General features: G+C 36.5%; 1 protein-coding gene across 3 annotated transcripts; it reads left to right on the plus strand.

The window, feature by feature from the left end:
* Positions 1 to 991: 991 nt before the first annotated feature.
* Positions 992 to 13,715, plus strand: LOC144976933 (uncharacterized). 3 transcript variants are annotated; one of them, XM_078921549.1, is made up of 2 exons: positions 992 to 1,095; positions 7,741 to 13,715. In XM_078921549.1, exon 2 carries the CDS (start codon positions 7,852 to 7,854, stop codon positions 10,774 to 10,776), a length of 2,925 nt encoding a protein of 974 aa, XP_078777675.1. In that variant the 5' UTR covers positions 992 to 1,095; positions 7,741 to 7,851; the 3' UTR covers positions 10,777 to 13,715. The 3 variants fall into 3 exon arrangements, with proteins under 3 accessions (XP_078777675.1, XP_078777677.1, XP_078777676.1); XM_078921551.1 differs by having other exon boundaries at positions 1,012 to 1,260; XM_078921550.1 differs by lacking the exon at positions 992 to 1,095 and adding an exon at positions 1,177 to 1,265.
* The last annotated feature ends 2,812 nt before the right edge of the window (positions 13,716 to 16,527 follow it).

Raw genomic sequence — 16,527 nt, forward strand, 5'->3', positions numbered from 1 at the left:
TGCGTTTAATCCAGTCTTGAAGATCAGGGTGTTTTTCCCAAGATCGGTTGTACTTACGAGACATGGCAGTTAGAGCTTCGATTTTGTTTGAACGGGAGTAAGACTATGGGATATTTTTTCACCTTCGGTTAATTGTGTAATATAGATCTAGGGCAACACTACTCATAATAGGTGCTCATTTAAGTCAGTTTATGGGGAAAAAAGAAGAAATAATTAGACTTGATTGCTATACTTTTACATTTTTGTTAATAAAATCCTCCTTCCGCCAGGCCATTCCCCCCCCCCCCCCCCCCCCCCCCCCCCCCCCCCCGCCACGCGATGATTAAAATCCGCCAATTTGGTGGAAAATCTGCCAACCTGGCATTACTAGACTTTAGCGATGTAATCAGCGTCTTTCATTAATATTTTTAATTGACATTTTTAAGGCTTCAAAAATTTATTTTTCTAGAATAACCAGACTTACAAAATTAATAAAAATTTTGAAGTAAAATAAATAACGATTTAGAAACAATAATTATATTTGTTTTATATTAATGAAAGTATACGCATAAAGAAAACGAAATAAACGTTCCCTTTTTCATTTCTACTCATGTATTTATTTACTTCCGGTTTCACAATCCTCTACAGGGTTGCCAGTTTGGCATTTTAAATGCCAGATTCCAAAAATCTGGCATTTTTGAAAACCGTTTGGCATTAGAAAAATCATTTGGCATTTGGCATTTTCATTTGGCATTTTCTTTTCTTGTATATTATACTTCAAATGACACCTTTTCTTAATAAAAAAAATTACCCCAACAGGAAATTTAGTATAATTTTTAAAAAAAGAAAAAAAAAGAAAAGAAAACACGCAAGCCACCAGGATATGATAGTAAATTGTCTATCAAAAGTGAGTAGTTTTCTTAGTGGGGGTGGGAGTCAACAGACTTTGGCATTTTTTTGAGTGTTTTGGCATTTTTTGAGTCTTCCCCTGGCATTTTGTTGAAAAATAATCTGGCAACCCTGATCCTCTAGGAAATGAGAAACAGAAAGTTACGCAGTGAAAGGAATCTGATATCAAAATGAGAGAGAAAGCATTTTTTAATCTAAGGAAAATTTGTTAGTATGAATTGTTCAAATCATATATTCTGGTCAAAATATACACCAGACAGGCTAAGGAATTTTCTTTAATTCTGTATTGAGTTGAGGGATTCAAATTCAGATTGGCTGCTGAGTGGTGGGGTGCTGACCTCTCATTCATTCATGATTCATTGTTGTGATTGTGTATGGTACATACTTTGTGTCTTCTTCTATTTCTATCCCCCTACATAAGTTTTCCAACATGCTTTCTGTCTTTGTCTTGGAATGAGATTACTTGGTTATGTCTAGGCCCTGCCCAGACACTCTAGCTGGGAGGGAAACAGACAAATGTATAGAGATAGTTGAGGGTTTTGAAGTGGAGTGTCTACGTACACGGTAACTTTAAGTTTAGTGAGCAGCAGCAGTGGGAGTCAAATTGTGATCCAAATCGCCCATAAGAAAGTTATGACTGGAAATTGCCGTTCGCTTTTACTAAGTTTTAAGGGGGTTCAATTAAAGATGCATAACTTCGTTATAAAGAGGAATATCGCAGATATCTTGGTAATTGGTATCATCATTATTTTCGTTACCAACCGGGCACCTAGCCTCAGGATCTACAATCTACGTACACGGTAACATACATGGTAACCTTGTATCTCGCCTTTAATGGGTTATATTGTATTGTTTGATTTATTTTTTTAAAATAACACACACCCACACACATACAGAGCGAGGTCCACCCATTGCTTGTATTGTAGCGGCAAACCAGTTACCGGAGTTACCGTGTACGTAGATCCTGAGGCTAGGTGCCCGGTTACCGTGTACGTAGACACTGCCTTTGAGATATGATATTTTTTCCCTTGTAAATCATCTCTTACTCTTACTCTTTGTTATACACTGTATTGTTTTGTTTACATGTTATCTATATAATTTGTAAACATTTGAGTGTATTCCTCTCAGTTGGGACCTGTGCTTTTGAATGGATGAGACTTTTACTTTTAGGTGATCTCAAAGTACTTTGATAGTCTGATTCCCATTCGTCGTACTTGTTATTGGATGCTTTCATTGTAATTCTAGAAATTTTTACTATTCTATTTTCTTCCTTTTTACTGGCGCTGAAATGACCTTAATGTGTTGTAAGCGCCGTAAAACCCTTAAAAACAAAAACAAACAAGATTGGCTGCGGTTATTCAGAGTCAACTCTGACTTTATGTAGAGTAAAGGCAGAGGCTAGGGCTATGTTTTTTTTGGTTTCCACGGGCATTTTGGCTAGAGTTAGAGACCAAGCCAATTTTTGCTAAGGAACTTCGATATTTCCATTTGCTGGGAAGGCAGTTTAAAAATAAAAATTATTATTTTTTCTCAAACATTCTCGTATCATAAGGCTGAACATTATCGGCAGTTCAGCACAATTTTATTTCCCTTCAACTTTCACTTATTAATTATTTTTTCCCTTCAATTTTCGCTTATTAATATTTTTTTTCCCTTCAATTTTCGCTTATTAATTAATTATTTTGTTTTATCATCATCTTTTTTTTTCTACTTACATTTGCGTTAGTAGATTGAGTACAGTACTTTTACCAATGCTATATCCCACAATACAAAACATTTTCTTGTCGTGTTGTGGCAATATTAACCTTCTCTCTGTCTCTCTTTCACACACACACGCACACACATGCAACCCCTTCTCTTAATTGGTGGGTGGTTTGACTCCATTTTAAATGTCACATTCGTTCCATCCTGGACCCGTGTTCAGATATATACAATCCAGAGCGTGTCTGATGAAATACAGTGCAAATTATAGTCCATTTCAAAATTCTTGATCACACCCTTTGCCTTTGGCTAGCATATTTGAAACCGTAAGATAAATTTCATTAATTGACATGTTGGCTTATATTGCAATAGACCTTACTTTATTTTTGCTTTTTTTTTCTCATTGGAAAAACAACTAGTTCAAAAGTTAGCTTGTTAACGATCAATAAAAATCCATGATACTGCGTCGCATAATAAAATAGTAGATTTACCGTATTCAAAAAAGAATGCTGATCATATATTTAATGATAAATTAACACACTACACACATGTTAATCACAGGATTTATGGGCACCATTGAGAGATATTCATCATCTATACTCAGTAATTATTTGGTAGAGTTATGCTGAAATAATCTGAACCATCAAAACAAAGTTCCATAATAAATATTTAAGTAGTCTAGTGCAACTGAATTTGAAAAATCACCAAGTTTTCAGATTTTGGACTAAAATTGCCAAAGTAGCAAGCCTGTAAACTGGTATCAACAGGAAAATTATTCAGCTCACAAGAACCCGATACGATACTCGACTCTGAATAACTGCACATAGTTATCCAGAGTCGACTCTGAATAACCACAATGTTCAGATTCGTCTGACATCAGGTCAAATAAACTGATATACGCTTTGTGTTGGCCTTGGGGAGGCTCCTTGTACTAAGGCAAATAACCCAAATATTCCCTCAACAAACCCTAAGAAAATATATAATCTAGTACCTTTAACTTTAACAACTCTAATAGGATAAACAAACACCCTAGCACCTTTACTAAGACTAAGACCTATAACTAACCCTAATAGTAATAAAAAAATAATCTACAACCTCGAGCTAGCCCTAACATGAGTCTGAATAGTCTCCTGTGGCTATTTAGACTTAGTCTCCTGTGGCTATTCAGACTCAAATTCCAATGTGCATGTGTAATCAACCAATTATTCGGACAGTCTGAATAGTTTCTAGTGGCAATAGCTTTTAGTTTTTGCTTGTTTGTGTATATATGTGTGTGTGTGTTTAAATATTTTAATTATTGATAATTACATAAAATTTGTTTGTTCTAAAATTAGCTATATATTGACAAATTAAATAAATAAACGCCTGACAAAAGATCCACGGTGAAAATACAAATTGAAAGAGATGCTAGACTGAGGAGCTTTTGGAAGGCCTGCCCAAATGATCTAGAAATATGTCACTGCTTAGACAATCAGTCAAAAATTAAGTGATTTGTTAACACGAACAAGAATAAAAAACAAAAGGAAAGATGCTAAATCCAGTTTGTTTTTTCAAAACGTTCCAAGTAGCGTCATTAGAATGCAACTTTTTAAAGAATTTGGAACTGAAAACATCATGCTAGCATTTCTATGTCTCCTTTCAATCGGCAAGGAAATCTTCAATTGGTCCATAGTCCACCCACTGTCAGAAGATAATAAATAGGCTCACAACTTTGCTGCAGTTTTATTGGTCCTCTTTTGTTCATTCTAACCATTATGACATTATACTGGCCCCCCAGGTTAACGCGGCCGCAGTGCGGCCGCATAATTTGCCACTTACCGCAATGCGGCCGCATAATTCACCTTTTACCGCATAATTATGCAAAATATGGTTTTTAGCGTGAATTTATGACCATTGTATGAAGAAAAATGAAACCAAAAAAAGTCCGATGATGTTCCCAAATACGTGACAGTGACTTCCATTTAACTTTAAAGGGATGCTATTCCAATTCCAAGCAGGGTTGCCAATTTGGCAGATTTTCTGCCAAATGTCCTTTTTTGGCAGAATTTGAAGTCGTCTGGCAGAGAAAAATCGGTTTGGCAGATATTTGGCAGATTTTATTTTCCGAGGCCTAGGGCCTAGGGATGAATGTATAGGTCTACAACACGTTTTCCATCGCAATTTTTATGTATTAGTGATTTTTTAAACTTGGGAAATGAAAAAAAAAAAATTATGACATCGGCCTTGAGAATTTTTTGTTTAACAAAACTGATGAGTTTTCAAAGGGGGTACTATAAATAGTACGGTTTGGCAGATTTTTGTGGTATTTGGCAGACTTTTAAAATCCAGTTGGCAGAATGCCTGAAATTAATCTGGCAACCCTGATTCCAAGTGTACGATTTGATTTGTCTTCTTGAGATCTACCCTGCTAAGCTGCTCTTGTCTCCACCTTGGGATCAACTTGAGAGCCTCACAAAGCTGAAAACTGTACCCGAGGAGGAGATCAAGAGGTAGACCCGGCAGCTTGGGCCCCTCGCGGTGAAAAACTCCATCTCTTCTGTTGACGTGCCACATTTTTGGCAGTCCAATTCTGATGAAGTGCCAGCTTTGGCTGCTTGTGCCAAGTGGTATATATACACCACGATCAACAACGCTGATGCTGAGCGCAGTTTTTCTGTTTACAATCTGATATTGTCAGACAGGCGCAGGAGTCTTAGCACAACGTCTCTACGACATCTAGCTTGTCTGTGCTACAACAAAAAAAAAAAAAGTTTTGAATTTGCGTTGTAGTTCTTTATTTTTGAATTGGTTAAATGTAAATAAAGCAATAGAAAAATTTAGACAGCTATTTATTACTTTTTTCTTGTTTTGCATAAATTGTAATTTCCCTTGCATAATTTGCCTTTTTACCCCCGCATAATTTGGGATATTTTTTTGCATATTTCCGGGGGGCCAGATTATAGCAGGGAAATTGATAGTAATTGGGGTTGGATTTGTTTTCTCGTTAAAATAAGTCAGTGAGGTGTTCTCATCTGTGTGATCGGGGTGTTAATTGTTAACTTTGCTGTTTCTTCTCCAATGTACTCATAATAAGATTATTTTATTGATATTGCATTGCAAAATCACTAGATCAGATTACATCCTTAAATAATAGATAAAGCTTAAACAACAATCATCCTAATGAAGCAAAATTTCTGCTCCAAATTGGTGGAAAATTTCCCAGCGCATATATATATATAGGTACACAGCAACCCCTGGATAACGACATCACCTGGGACCAGAAATTGATGTTGTTATCAAGGCGTGTCGTTTTTCCGGGGTTTTCAAGATGATGGAAAAGGGGGGTGTGGTTAGACTGTGATAATAATGGTAGTGATGTACAGACTAGTGTATTTGATAAGACACATCCCAACCACGCCAGAATGTGTATTTTTCATACTGTCAAAAGGTTTACCAGATATGCATTCAATCTCCGATGTGTATTGTAATTTATTTGATCATAAACAGTGTCTGAATGCCATTTTCATTCTGTCTTTTATCTGGGCTTGGGACTGAAATTTATTGAATTAAATGGTATTTAACGGAATATATCTTCATTCTTGATTCCCTCTTGCTTCGTCAGCAAGGTTGTCAGCGATCGGTTATGACATAAAAAAGTGACAAAGTGGTCTCATTGGCTGTGAGTAGGCTTTTTATTGTCTAAGAGTACGAGATGGCACTGGTCGGACATGATGTTGCCTATTTGACTAGATTTTTTGTATCAACCTTCGGTGTCAACTGCCAGTTATTACTATATCAGTGTTACTAAACAGGTGTTTTACTAAAATGCTTGTAGCTATTCTGGGGTTTTCATTACTTATATAATATACAACAAAAAATTAGGACCAGAAGTCACTTTCATTGTCCAGGGGGTGTTGTTATCCGGAGGTTGCACTGTGTTAGTTTAATGTAAAATCCTATGTGGCTGTAGAGCCGAGTGGGTTAGACCACCTTTCAGTAACTTTTCCTTTAGTTATGATGGTTCAAATCTGCTGCCCCCCTTTCCTTTCTACATTTTTTCTTTTAAATAATTATTTCCCGGAAGGGGGGGGGGGGGGGGGGTCTGTTCTGTTTTTGAAGGAGATTCTCTTTTATTTATTTATAATTTTATTTTTATTTGGCTCTGATTATTTCTTTCTTCTGTTACTAAGCAAGATATTCTCTTCTTTTTTTTTTTTTCTTTGATTAATTATTATTTTTTTGAGTGAGATTGTCTTTTCTCCCTTTTTCTTTATTTTTTATTATATTTTTTTTTTTTCGTTTGGCCTTGATTATGTTGGTTCTGTTTCTTAGGAAAAAAATTTTGAATGCTTATTTACGATTCATTTTCTTCTCTGGTAATTTTTTCTGTGTTTCTTAGCGAGATTATTTATTTATCTATCCATTTATTTATTTGTTTTTGCCTGTGATCATTTGTTCTGTTTTGGAGCGAGTATTTCTCATCTTTCTTTTTTTTTTCTCTCTCTCTCTTTTTTTTTGTCCCTGTTATTTTGTTTCTGGACAAGATTGCTTTACTTTGAGTTATTTATAATTATTTTCTGATCATTTGTTTCATTTCTGAACAAGACCAAGAAGCTGAGTATCATTACTGCCTATATTATGGGAGAAATTAAGAAAGATAGGGATAAGACATTTCAGTCTCAGTACCATAACAGATACCATGGGCTTGGTAGAGTAATTTGCAAAGATGGATAGTCCTCCACATAGTTTGGTGATTGTTGGGAATTTTTCTTGTGGAATTCCCAGTACCTGTTATCGCGATCATGAGCTTTCTTTGTTAGTAATTTATCTTTGTTGAGAGAAGCTGGCATCTACTATGGTTTATACCCGAGATCAGGCCCAAAAGGGACTGGATGTCTTTTATCAACCTAGTAATATTAAGAGAAGTAGGAATAGTAAGTAGTCTTAGCGGTAGTTACAGTTGTAGTCTTGCTAGTCATTTGAGAATTGACTTTACCCAGCAATCTGACTTTTCAACAAAATAGACCCATTTCAAATCATAGAGTCATTCTAAACTATTTCAAAATTAGCATAAAAATTAGACAGAAATAAGTTTTGAAAATTAGTTTAGTTTATATTTTATCACCCTATTCTTCTGACAACAATTTCTTCTCTTGTCTTTTTATTATTCAGGTGACATTAATTATTCTTCAGTCAATAAAATGATGGTGATAAACGATGATCCTGTCAAGATTTGAAATTTCAAGTGCTGTAGTTGTACATTGTGGCATTTTTCTTTGAAAGATGGAGTCAAGAGGTCAAACAAGTAATGAAATTGGGGACTCTTGCAATGAAGAGGGTGATGTTGAGCTGTCCCCAGAATTTTCTAGAAAGCTGAGTATCAATGAAGCTACTGTCATGAAGGATAATGATGTTGATGAACACAAAGGAGAGAAGAATATGTCAAGTGATGAAAAGTCGTGTCAAGAGGAAGTTAAAGACACTGAGCAAATATCTATTGAGAGCAATCATAATGAAGGTGCACATACTCCTGCCTCTCTAAAATCTAATACTGTGTATAAATGTAATTGTGGAGAAACCTTTGAAAAATCAACAGAACTTGCCGCCCATAACCGATGGACATGTCCTCTTGCAGAGAAAAAGTTGCAGTGTGAGATTTGTAAGTCGCGCTTTGTTCATGAAAATGGACTGAGGAGGCATATGAAGCATTCACATGAGGGTGTATTTAGCTGTTCCCGCTGCAGCCTCAAATTTCACAATCCAGTCAAGTTGACCAGGCACTGGATGGAATTCCACTATGATGATAAAAGAGATGACAAACTCAAGTGTTTCTTGTGCCAAGATGATTCTTTTGCAAGTAAATATCAATTAGAATCTCACCTTTTAGTTCATAAGTACAAAAGGTTAAGTAACAAAAAGAAACAATTTGGCTGTACATTGCCTAACGATAAACATACTGATTTAAAACAGTCTGATGGAGGGTGTGCAACGACAACCTTTAATGCATCTCAATCTGAAACCCGAACTCTCTCAAGTTCTCATAATTCTCCCAATTCAACAATATCTTCATCAACCAGGCATGCAACTCAACAGTTCAATGTTCCAATCCGTACACAATTTTCCCATTCACATCCTTGCCATGATATACACCAGCGTCAGCAATCGGTTCTTCATAATCCTGGTACATCAAGTGTTGAAAGTTCGGCTTTACACTCTTCTCTTCACCACGTCAATCACCCACATGCAATTCCATCTCATCTTCACTATCCTCTTCCGCCTCACTATCCACCTCTTCCTCATCATCCACTTCCACCTCACCATCCACCTCCTCCTCATCATCCTCCCATTACTCACGATCTTCCTCCACCTCACCATGTCAACCCTCCATTCCATCCACCCCCTTTCTGGTCCAACTTACCATTTTCCAATCAACAAGAGGGATTTCCTGGCTTCCGAAAATACTGCAAATCAAAGCACCACCACCACAATAGGTGGAAATGGAAAAAATATTTCAAGAATATGATGTGCCAGTATTTTTCTCCACCTTGGGCTCATGGATATTATCCAGGTATCAGTACATCTGGTCATAATCCACATTTCAATCCGCAAACAATGGAAAATCAGTCTCACTCCACATCATCCGGTGTTTCTGTATCAAGCATGACCTCTGCTACGGCTGCACAAACATCAGAACCATCGGATATAGATAGTATAGACACTTCCAGCACTTTCAAAATAGTCTGTAAATTCTGTGATCAGGCCATTGAAAAGGGAAAGGCAGCTCAGCATCGTCTTCAAGACTGTCCCTATACCAATGCATCAAAGTGTAATGTTTGTGATAAAGTCTTCCAAAATAAGCTTGAGTTATTGAAGCATATAGATCACTATGGTCATTACCTCTATAAAACTGACAGCACTCATTACCCTACCTCTAAAGCATCTAGCAGCACAAGTTCAGTCTCAAATCTGTATAAAAAGTTCGATTCTGTGTTAGACTTTCACGAGTCCAAGCCTCACACAATGTCAGCTTCTGAATATTCTGAAAATGAGGCCAAGTCACAAAATTTATCTTTCTCGTCAAAACTAGAGAACTGTGCCATACCAAACATTTCTGCCACAGAGAGAGGTGAAAACAAAAATAGTAGTTCAGAGTTATTGAAGGAAAATACTGGTCATTGCATTGCAGAGAGTTTTTATAATTCTAAGAAAGATGATGGCATTATAGGACAAACTCTTGTTAGCAATGACATGCATTCTGACCCATCTATCATGGTATCGTCAGACATGCTGCAGTGTTCAGTTTGCCGTGTCAAATTCAATTCCATCAACTTGTTATCTGTCCACCTTCAATCTCACATCACCCATGTGACTGCTGTTCAAAAGGTTCATGAATGGAAAGAAAGGTCTTCCCAATATTTTTCTGATTCGGAAATTGTGAAAGAGGATTCCTCATTGTTTTCATTGTCTTGTCCTGAAACTTCAGTCGATGCATTATCTGTGTCAGCAACTGACACATCAGTACCCAATACTGGTAGCCTTAGAACATATCATTCAACTCTTACCAAAACAGATGAATATTCATCTGTAAAGAATAATACAATGACAGAATCTGAAAAATGGCTTAAACCACATTGTAAAAAGAAAGGAAAAAAGAGAGACAAAGATGAAATGTACAACTGTGAATATTGTGATAATATTTTTGCCTTCAAGAAAGGCCTTTCACGGCACATCAAGGAGAAGCATCCAGAGAAAAAGAAAAAGTTGGAGTGTCCGATATGTCAAAAGAAGTTCAGTTGGAAGAAACGTGGTCAGTTTTATGAAAGGCATCTTAATTCCCACTATGGTGTCGCCATTTATAAATACAAATGTGAATTTTGTGATAAGACTTTTCTGGAAAAGTGCAAGCTTCAATCGCACATGGCAGTTCAACATGGTAAGGTTGAGAAACTGTTGCACACTTGTAGTAAGTGTGGTAAATCGTATGGCACTAAGTCCAGTCTGACTCGTCATTTGCGTTATCATACGGGAGACAAGCCTCATAAATGTGAACTGTGTCAGAAAGATTTCATGGAGAAAAGGGAACTTACTCGACACATGGCAACTCACACTGGTGTGCCTGCCTTTGTGTGTGCTGACTGTGGTCAGGGATTTACTTTAAAGACATCTCTTGACACTCATATCAAAAGGAAGCATTCTCAGCCACCATAATTGTGTTAGTGGGTAATACTCAAATTTACTTAATATCTTTTATTTTCTGGCTTTATACTGCAATTTCTCCCCTTTTCGTTTTTCTTGAGTAAGTTTTTCATGTTTTATTAAGCTTTCAGATTGGAAGGTCCTGGATTCGACCCTTGCTCGGCGCATAGTTGAGTCCTTGGAAAAAGCTGTTTACTCACATTCTCTCACCATACTCAGGTGCAAAAATGAGTACCTGGCCGTCAACAGCGTTGTCTGTCCGAAAAAATATAATATCGACTAACAGGCGTCATGTCACGTCCTACATGTTAAGTGTTGATGTTGGCCAGGGACCCTTTGTCAAGCGTTTTGAGCATGTTTAGTGGATATTGCGCTATATAAAAGCTCATATTTATATATTGGGGGTTTTTTTCTGATACAACTGTATACATTCGAAGTTTGTTTCTCCTTACTTGCATGGCCATTTCTTTTTTATCTTGATTTAGTTCAATTTCATTATGCTTATAATATCAGTACTACTACTACTACATTTGTTGCTGTGACAAATATCTAACAAGATTTTATGTAATAGCCTCCAACATACTGTGTCTTCTATCCTATCTGTTTTCCAACATGCTTTCTATCTTTGTCTTGGAATGAGATTACTTGGTTTTGTCCTGGCCCTGGCTGGATACCCTAGCTGGGAGGGAAACAGTCAAATGTATAGTTAGAGTTTTGGGAGATGATATTTTTTTCCTTGTAAATCATCTCCCTGTTATGCACTGTATTGTTTTGTTTAAATATTATATATGATTTTTAAACATTTGAGTGTATCCCTCTTCTTAGTTGGGACCTGAGCTTGTGTGTGGATGAGACTTTTAGATGATCTCAAACTAAGTACTTTGATAGTGTGCTCTTGGAATCTACATCTGTTTCCTATTTGAACAAATTCCCCTTTGTCTTACCTTTTCTTGGGTGCTTTAATTATAATTCTAGAACTTTTGACTATCCCATTTTCTTCCTTTTTACTGGCGCTGATATGGCCTTAATTAATGTGTTGCAAGCGCCGTAAAACCCTTAAAAACAAAAACAAAAACAACATAGCCTCCAAACAGAAAAACTTTCAGCAAATACACCACACTCACGCAATATTGATGGCAATGCAGGATGTGTCAGTTACCCCCATTGCCCATTGTGCTGCGTCAGTTACCCTTGTCATGTTGCGTCAGTTACCATGAATACTCCACCAAAACATTATTTTTCCGGACTTGTTCATTCTGTTACATAAGTATTGTCAATATCTAGAGGTTTTGAGAAAATCTTATTCTATGATTATTCTAGACGTCAGAAAACTTGTCACTTTTTGGTTAACGGCACGGATGCAACAAAGGCACGTGTTTGGGGGCCCTGATAGGTCAGTTGGTAGAGTACTTGCTTCACAATCAAAGGGACCGAGATCGATCCCGAGTGCAGTCGAGATTTTTTTCTGACCCCCCCTGTATACCCAGCAGTGGTTGGGTAGCTGGGTCTGTTATATCTGGTGGAAAGTAGTTTGCAATAGACGAGCTTCCTATCCAAAGAGTAGCAAGCAATAATCGTTATAGAATCCGGGATAAACTCCTGCCGCTCCATGGGCCTAATGGCTCTGAAGGACTTTTCTTCCTCATCTGTTAAATAACTTTGCTCACCCGAAGACATTTTAGCTGGTAGAAATGGATGATTATGTGCTGGTATACAGTTAAAACAGCCAGAATTCAATTGATGATCATAAAATTCGAATGGCTGCCAACCACATGATACTCATGAGACACAAAAAAATCAATGCTGCACTGAATGGTATAAACATATAAATGAATTTAATTATTAAATACATGCTCTATTTTAACATATATGAGAGTTTTGTAAAAATTGCCCCAAGGTTGACATTTTCGTGGAATTGTCCTTTATGGGACATGTGTGATTTAGACCATTCTGGTTATATTTTCAGTTGACGGGATTTATTGTCTATGGTTTTACCTAAGCCATTTTAACGGGCATGACGGCTATTATTGAACTTGTCAATTCAAAAGATTAAGTATAAAATTATAGATATAAGGTCATCTTCCTTGTCTTTTTCTACACAATGGCCATCCAGTGTTATCCGTCTTTGGTCTCATAAAAACTTCAAAAGTGTCTAAATAGTTGAATATCACGTCAAGTTGGGTCATGTGATCACATTTCTTTCAGCAGGTTGCATCGTATTATGAGAGGATCATATCATTGTGAAAAATGATTGAAAAAGAATCTAGACGAAAAAGATGTGACAATAATTATTGAAAAAGAATCTAGACGAAAAGTATTTGACATCACATTATGTATTTAGACAATACAAGTTGTATTGATGCATTGTCACTGTAATATCCATGACCAATGTATTATGATAAACTGTAGATGATGTGAATCAGATAAAATGTTAGAATCTCTTTCTTTTAAAAAAAATATCTTCAGGATGATTATGATAATGGAATCCACATAAAGTCAATACTCTTAAAGTCAACACCACACGTTGGTCCTAAATTGTCTGTTCTTTATCTAAGTGTGTTCCATTGATATTGAATTAAGTCAACCTTGCTTATAGTCCACCAATCTTTCTGGTCCGGCAGTGTTGACTTTATCAGGATTCCACTGTACTTATGATTATAAGTCCCATTTCCCTAATGTAAATGTACCATGGGTGTGTTTGTGTTTGCAGGCACGCTTGCATGTTTGTAACTTTTACTTTTATAATGCGAATGTGTGTATATCATTCATATCATTGTGAATGCCTCGGTATGTTATACATTTTTATTAATTACATTGTAACCAGTGAGATTTTGTTACATTGTTATGCAATAAATTATTTATTTATTTATTTATTAACAGTAAAATGCCCGCGCCCATGCATCGATATGGAATATCTTAAAGGCTATGAAATAAACATTTATAGAAAGAAATCTATATGGAGTTTTGTTGTCCTTACTAAGAAACAGGGTATTTCCTGTCACATCATTGATTTGTATTCTACTGAATAACATCATTCTCATCTTTCATGTGTTTTTAGTGTTTCGTTCACCGTTAACGAAGGGGAAACTTAAAACGTCCACATTATCATTATTGATTTGTATTCTACTCAATAACATCATTCTCATCTTTCATTTGTCTTTAGTGTTTCGTTCACCGTTAACAAAGGGGAAACCTAAAACGTCCACATTATATGTCTTTATTATTGATTAAATTGAAGCTTTAATTCCATTTGTTGACCATTGTATATATGTCATAAAAATAGAATTAGGCAAACTAAAAAAAAATCAAAAAATCTAGGACGTTTGTTTGCCTCTGGTAAAATTGGCCCTATATGACTTTAAGGATAATACTCCGGTACAATTAGAAGTTGTGTGGAAACATCAACTTCTCACACAAAGGACAAAACATCGAATTTTGTTATTTTGCAGTGGGTTCGAGGCCCATCCCTGACTCTCACTTGATGTCGGTCGGTCCACTGAGCTCATAGTCGACCCTCAGTTCACGCTCTTTGTTGTTATTTTAAACGTACAACTGTAGATATGAACCTTTGAAATCAAATACGTACACAAGTCCGCCCAACTTTTGGTAGTGGCCTAATACTAATATAATTATGCATATTCCTTGCATCATTTTTTAAAAATCCCCAAAGCCAAAAGTGAATGGAATTATCTTTAGGGCAGGGAAACACAATGGCCTCCTGGGTTGATGGGTTTTGCATCTTTCTTCACCCTTGTTTTCTCTTCTTTCTACATATTTCTATTTCCTGGTGGGGTTCCTGACCTCCTATAGTCTGTCATCTGCATTTTTGCGGCCGCAAATATCAGGGCGATCCGCAAATTTTGGCAAATTTCCCAAAATTGGCAAATCGTGGCAAATTTTGGGAAAATTGGCAAATCGCGCGGCAAATTCTGGGGGAAAAAAGAAGCGAAAACAAAATAACGAGAAAAAAAAGTGCGAAACTTGAGAAATGTTGCAGCTTTTCCTGGGCCCACAGAAGTCTGTGCCTGGGCCCAAACCAAGGGAAGCTACTCTCTACGGATAATGATCCATTAAAATCTTTGTAAGGGAGCGTTCACATATTATGTCAACAAAAAATTGGCATTTTTAGACCCCCCCCCCCTCCCCCCATGTCATCAATTGTCATCATTGACTTGACACCCCCCCCCCCCCCCCAATATGATGACATCATCAAAATGGACTATTTTTCGTGAAAGTCATGTGATGGTGGCTATTGAACAGAGGAAAAGAGGTAAAAACAACTGAGTGCCAAAAGGTGTGAAATTTGATATATACCTCTTTGTCTCTGTTCAATACTGGTAGCCAGCATTACACGATGTTAACAACAACAAAAAAGTCCATTTTGAAGATGTAGACATGTTTAGGGTAGTTCAGTTGTTAGAGCGTGGCTGAAGACCTGACAACTCAAGTTGATTCCCATCGCAGCCACATTTTTTTTTCGGGGGCCCCCTGTCCACCCAGCAGTGAATAGGTGTAGGTGGATCACCTGATCTGGTAAAAAGTAATTTGTGAAGACTGATGTCCTATCCGAATAATAACATATATGTTACTAATCCGCTTCAACTTTTACAGTGTTTTTCTTGGGTGTGTTTTTATTCTATTTGTATAACCAAATTTTTGATGACATAATCTTGGGTATGACCCCCCCCCCCCCCCCCCATGTCAACACTTGTCAACATTTGGCAGACCCCCCTCCCCCCCCCCCCAAAGTGTTGACATAATATGTGAACGCTCCCTAACAACGCAATTCACAGTCATTTCATTTCTCAAGTCAAATAAATGTAATAAATCGTCTTATATATATATATATATATATATATATATATATATATATATATATATATATATATATATATATATATATATATATATATACATATATATATATATATTTTACTTCTGTATCGCGTGTTAGTTTTTACTGAAACGCTTAGTTCTCGGCAAATTTTTGGACAAATGTTGGTCTTTTTGGCAAATTTCTTGGCAATTTTTTGGGGTTTTTTTGGGCAAATTTTAGGTCCCAATTTGGCAAAAAATGCAGATGACAGCATAGTGGGCAGGGGGGTACATACTGTGTCTTCTATCCCCTTATATCTGTTTTCCAACATGCTTTCAGTCTTTGTCTTGGAATGAGATTACTTGGTTTTGTCCTGGCCCTGGCCGGAGTCCTAACTGGGAGGAAAACAGTCAAATGCATAGTTATTGTTTTGGGAGATGATATTTTTTTCCTTGTAAATCATCTCTCTGTTGTTATACTTATTAAATTTGTTATTTTGAATGTATAATGTAAGCATTTTAGTGTTTTCCTCTTTGTTGGATTTTGTGCTTGTGTCCGGATGAGACTTATAAGTGATCTCAAACTAAGTACATTGGTGTTGTGCTCTTGGAATCTACATCTGATCCCTATTTGTTCCCAGTTCCCCTATGTCTTACTTTTTCTTGGGTGCTTTAATTGTAATTCTAGAACTTTTTACTATCCCATTTTCTTCCTTTTTACGGGCGCTGATATAACCTAAATGTGTTGCAAGCGCCGTAAAATCCTTTAAAAAAACAAAAACAAAACAAAACAAATATTTCTATTTCCACTTGTAATTCTTCCTTTATGTTTCTTTGCATTTTTAGGGCCCCCATTAGCCAGTTGGTAGAGCAATGACTTCACAGACATAGATCGATTCTTGTGGAAGGCCTGTTTATTTAAAGTTTATGTGTTATTTTTTTAAAACT

This window comes from Berghia stephanieae, chromosome 7, assembly GCF_034508935.2.
Source record: "Berghia stephanieae isolate SIO BIC M18660-M18661 chromosome 7, UCSD_Bste_1.3, whole genome shotgun sequence".
NCBI lineage: Eukaryota > Metazoa > Mollusca > Gastropoda > Nudibranchia > Aeolidiidae > Berghia > Berghia stephanieae.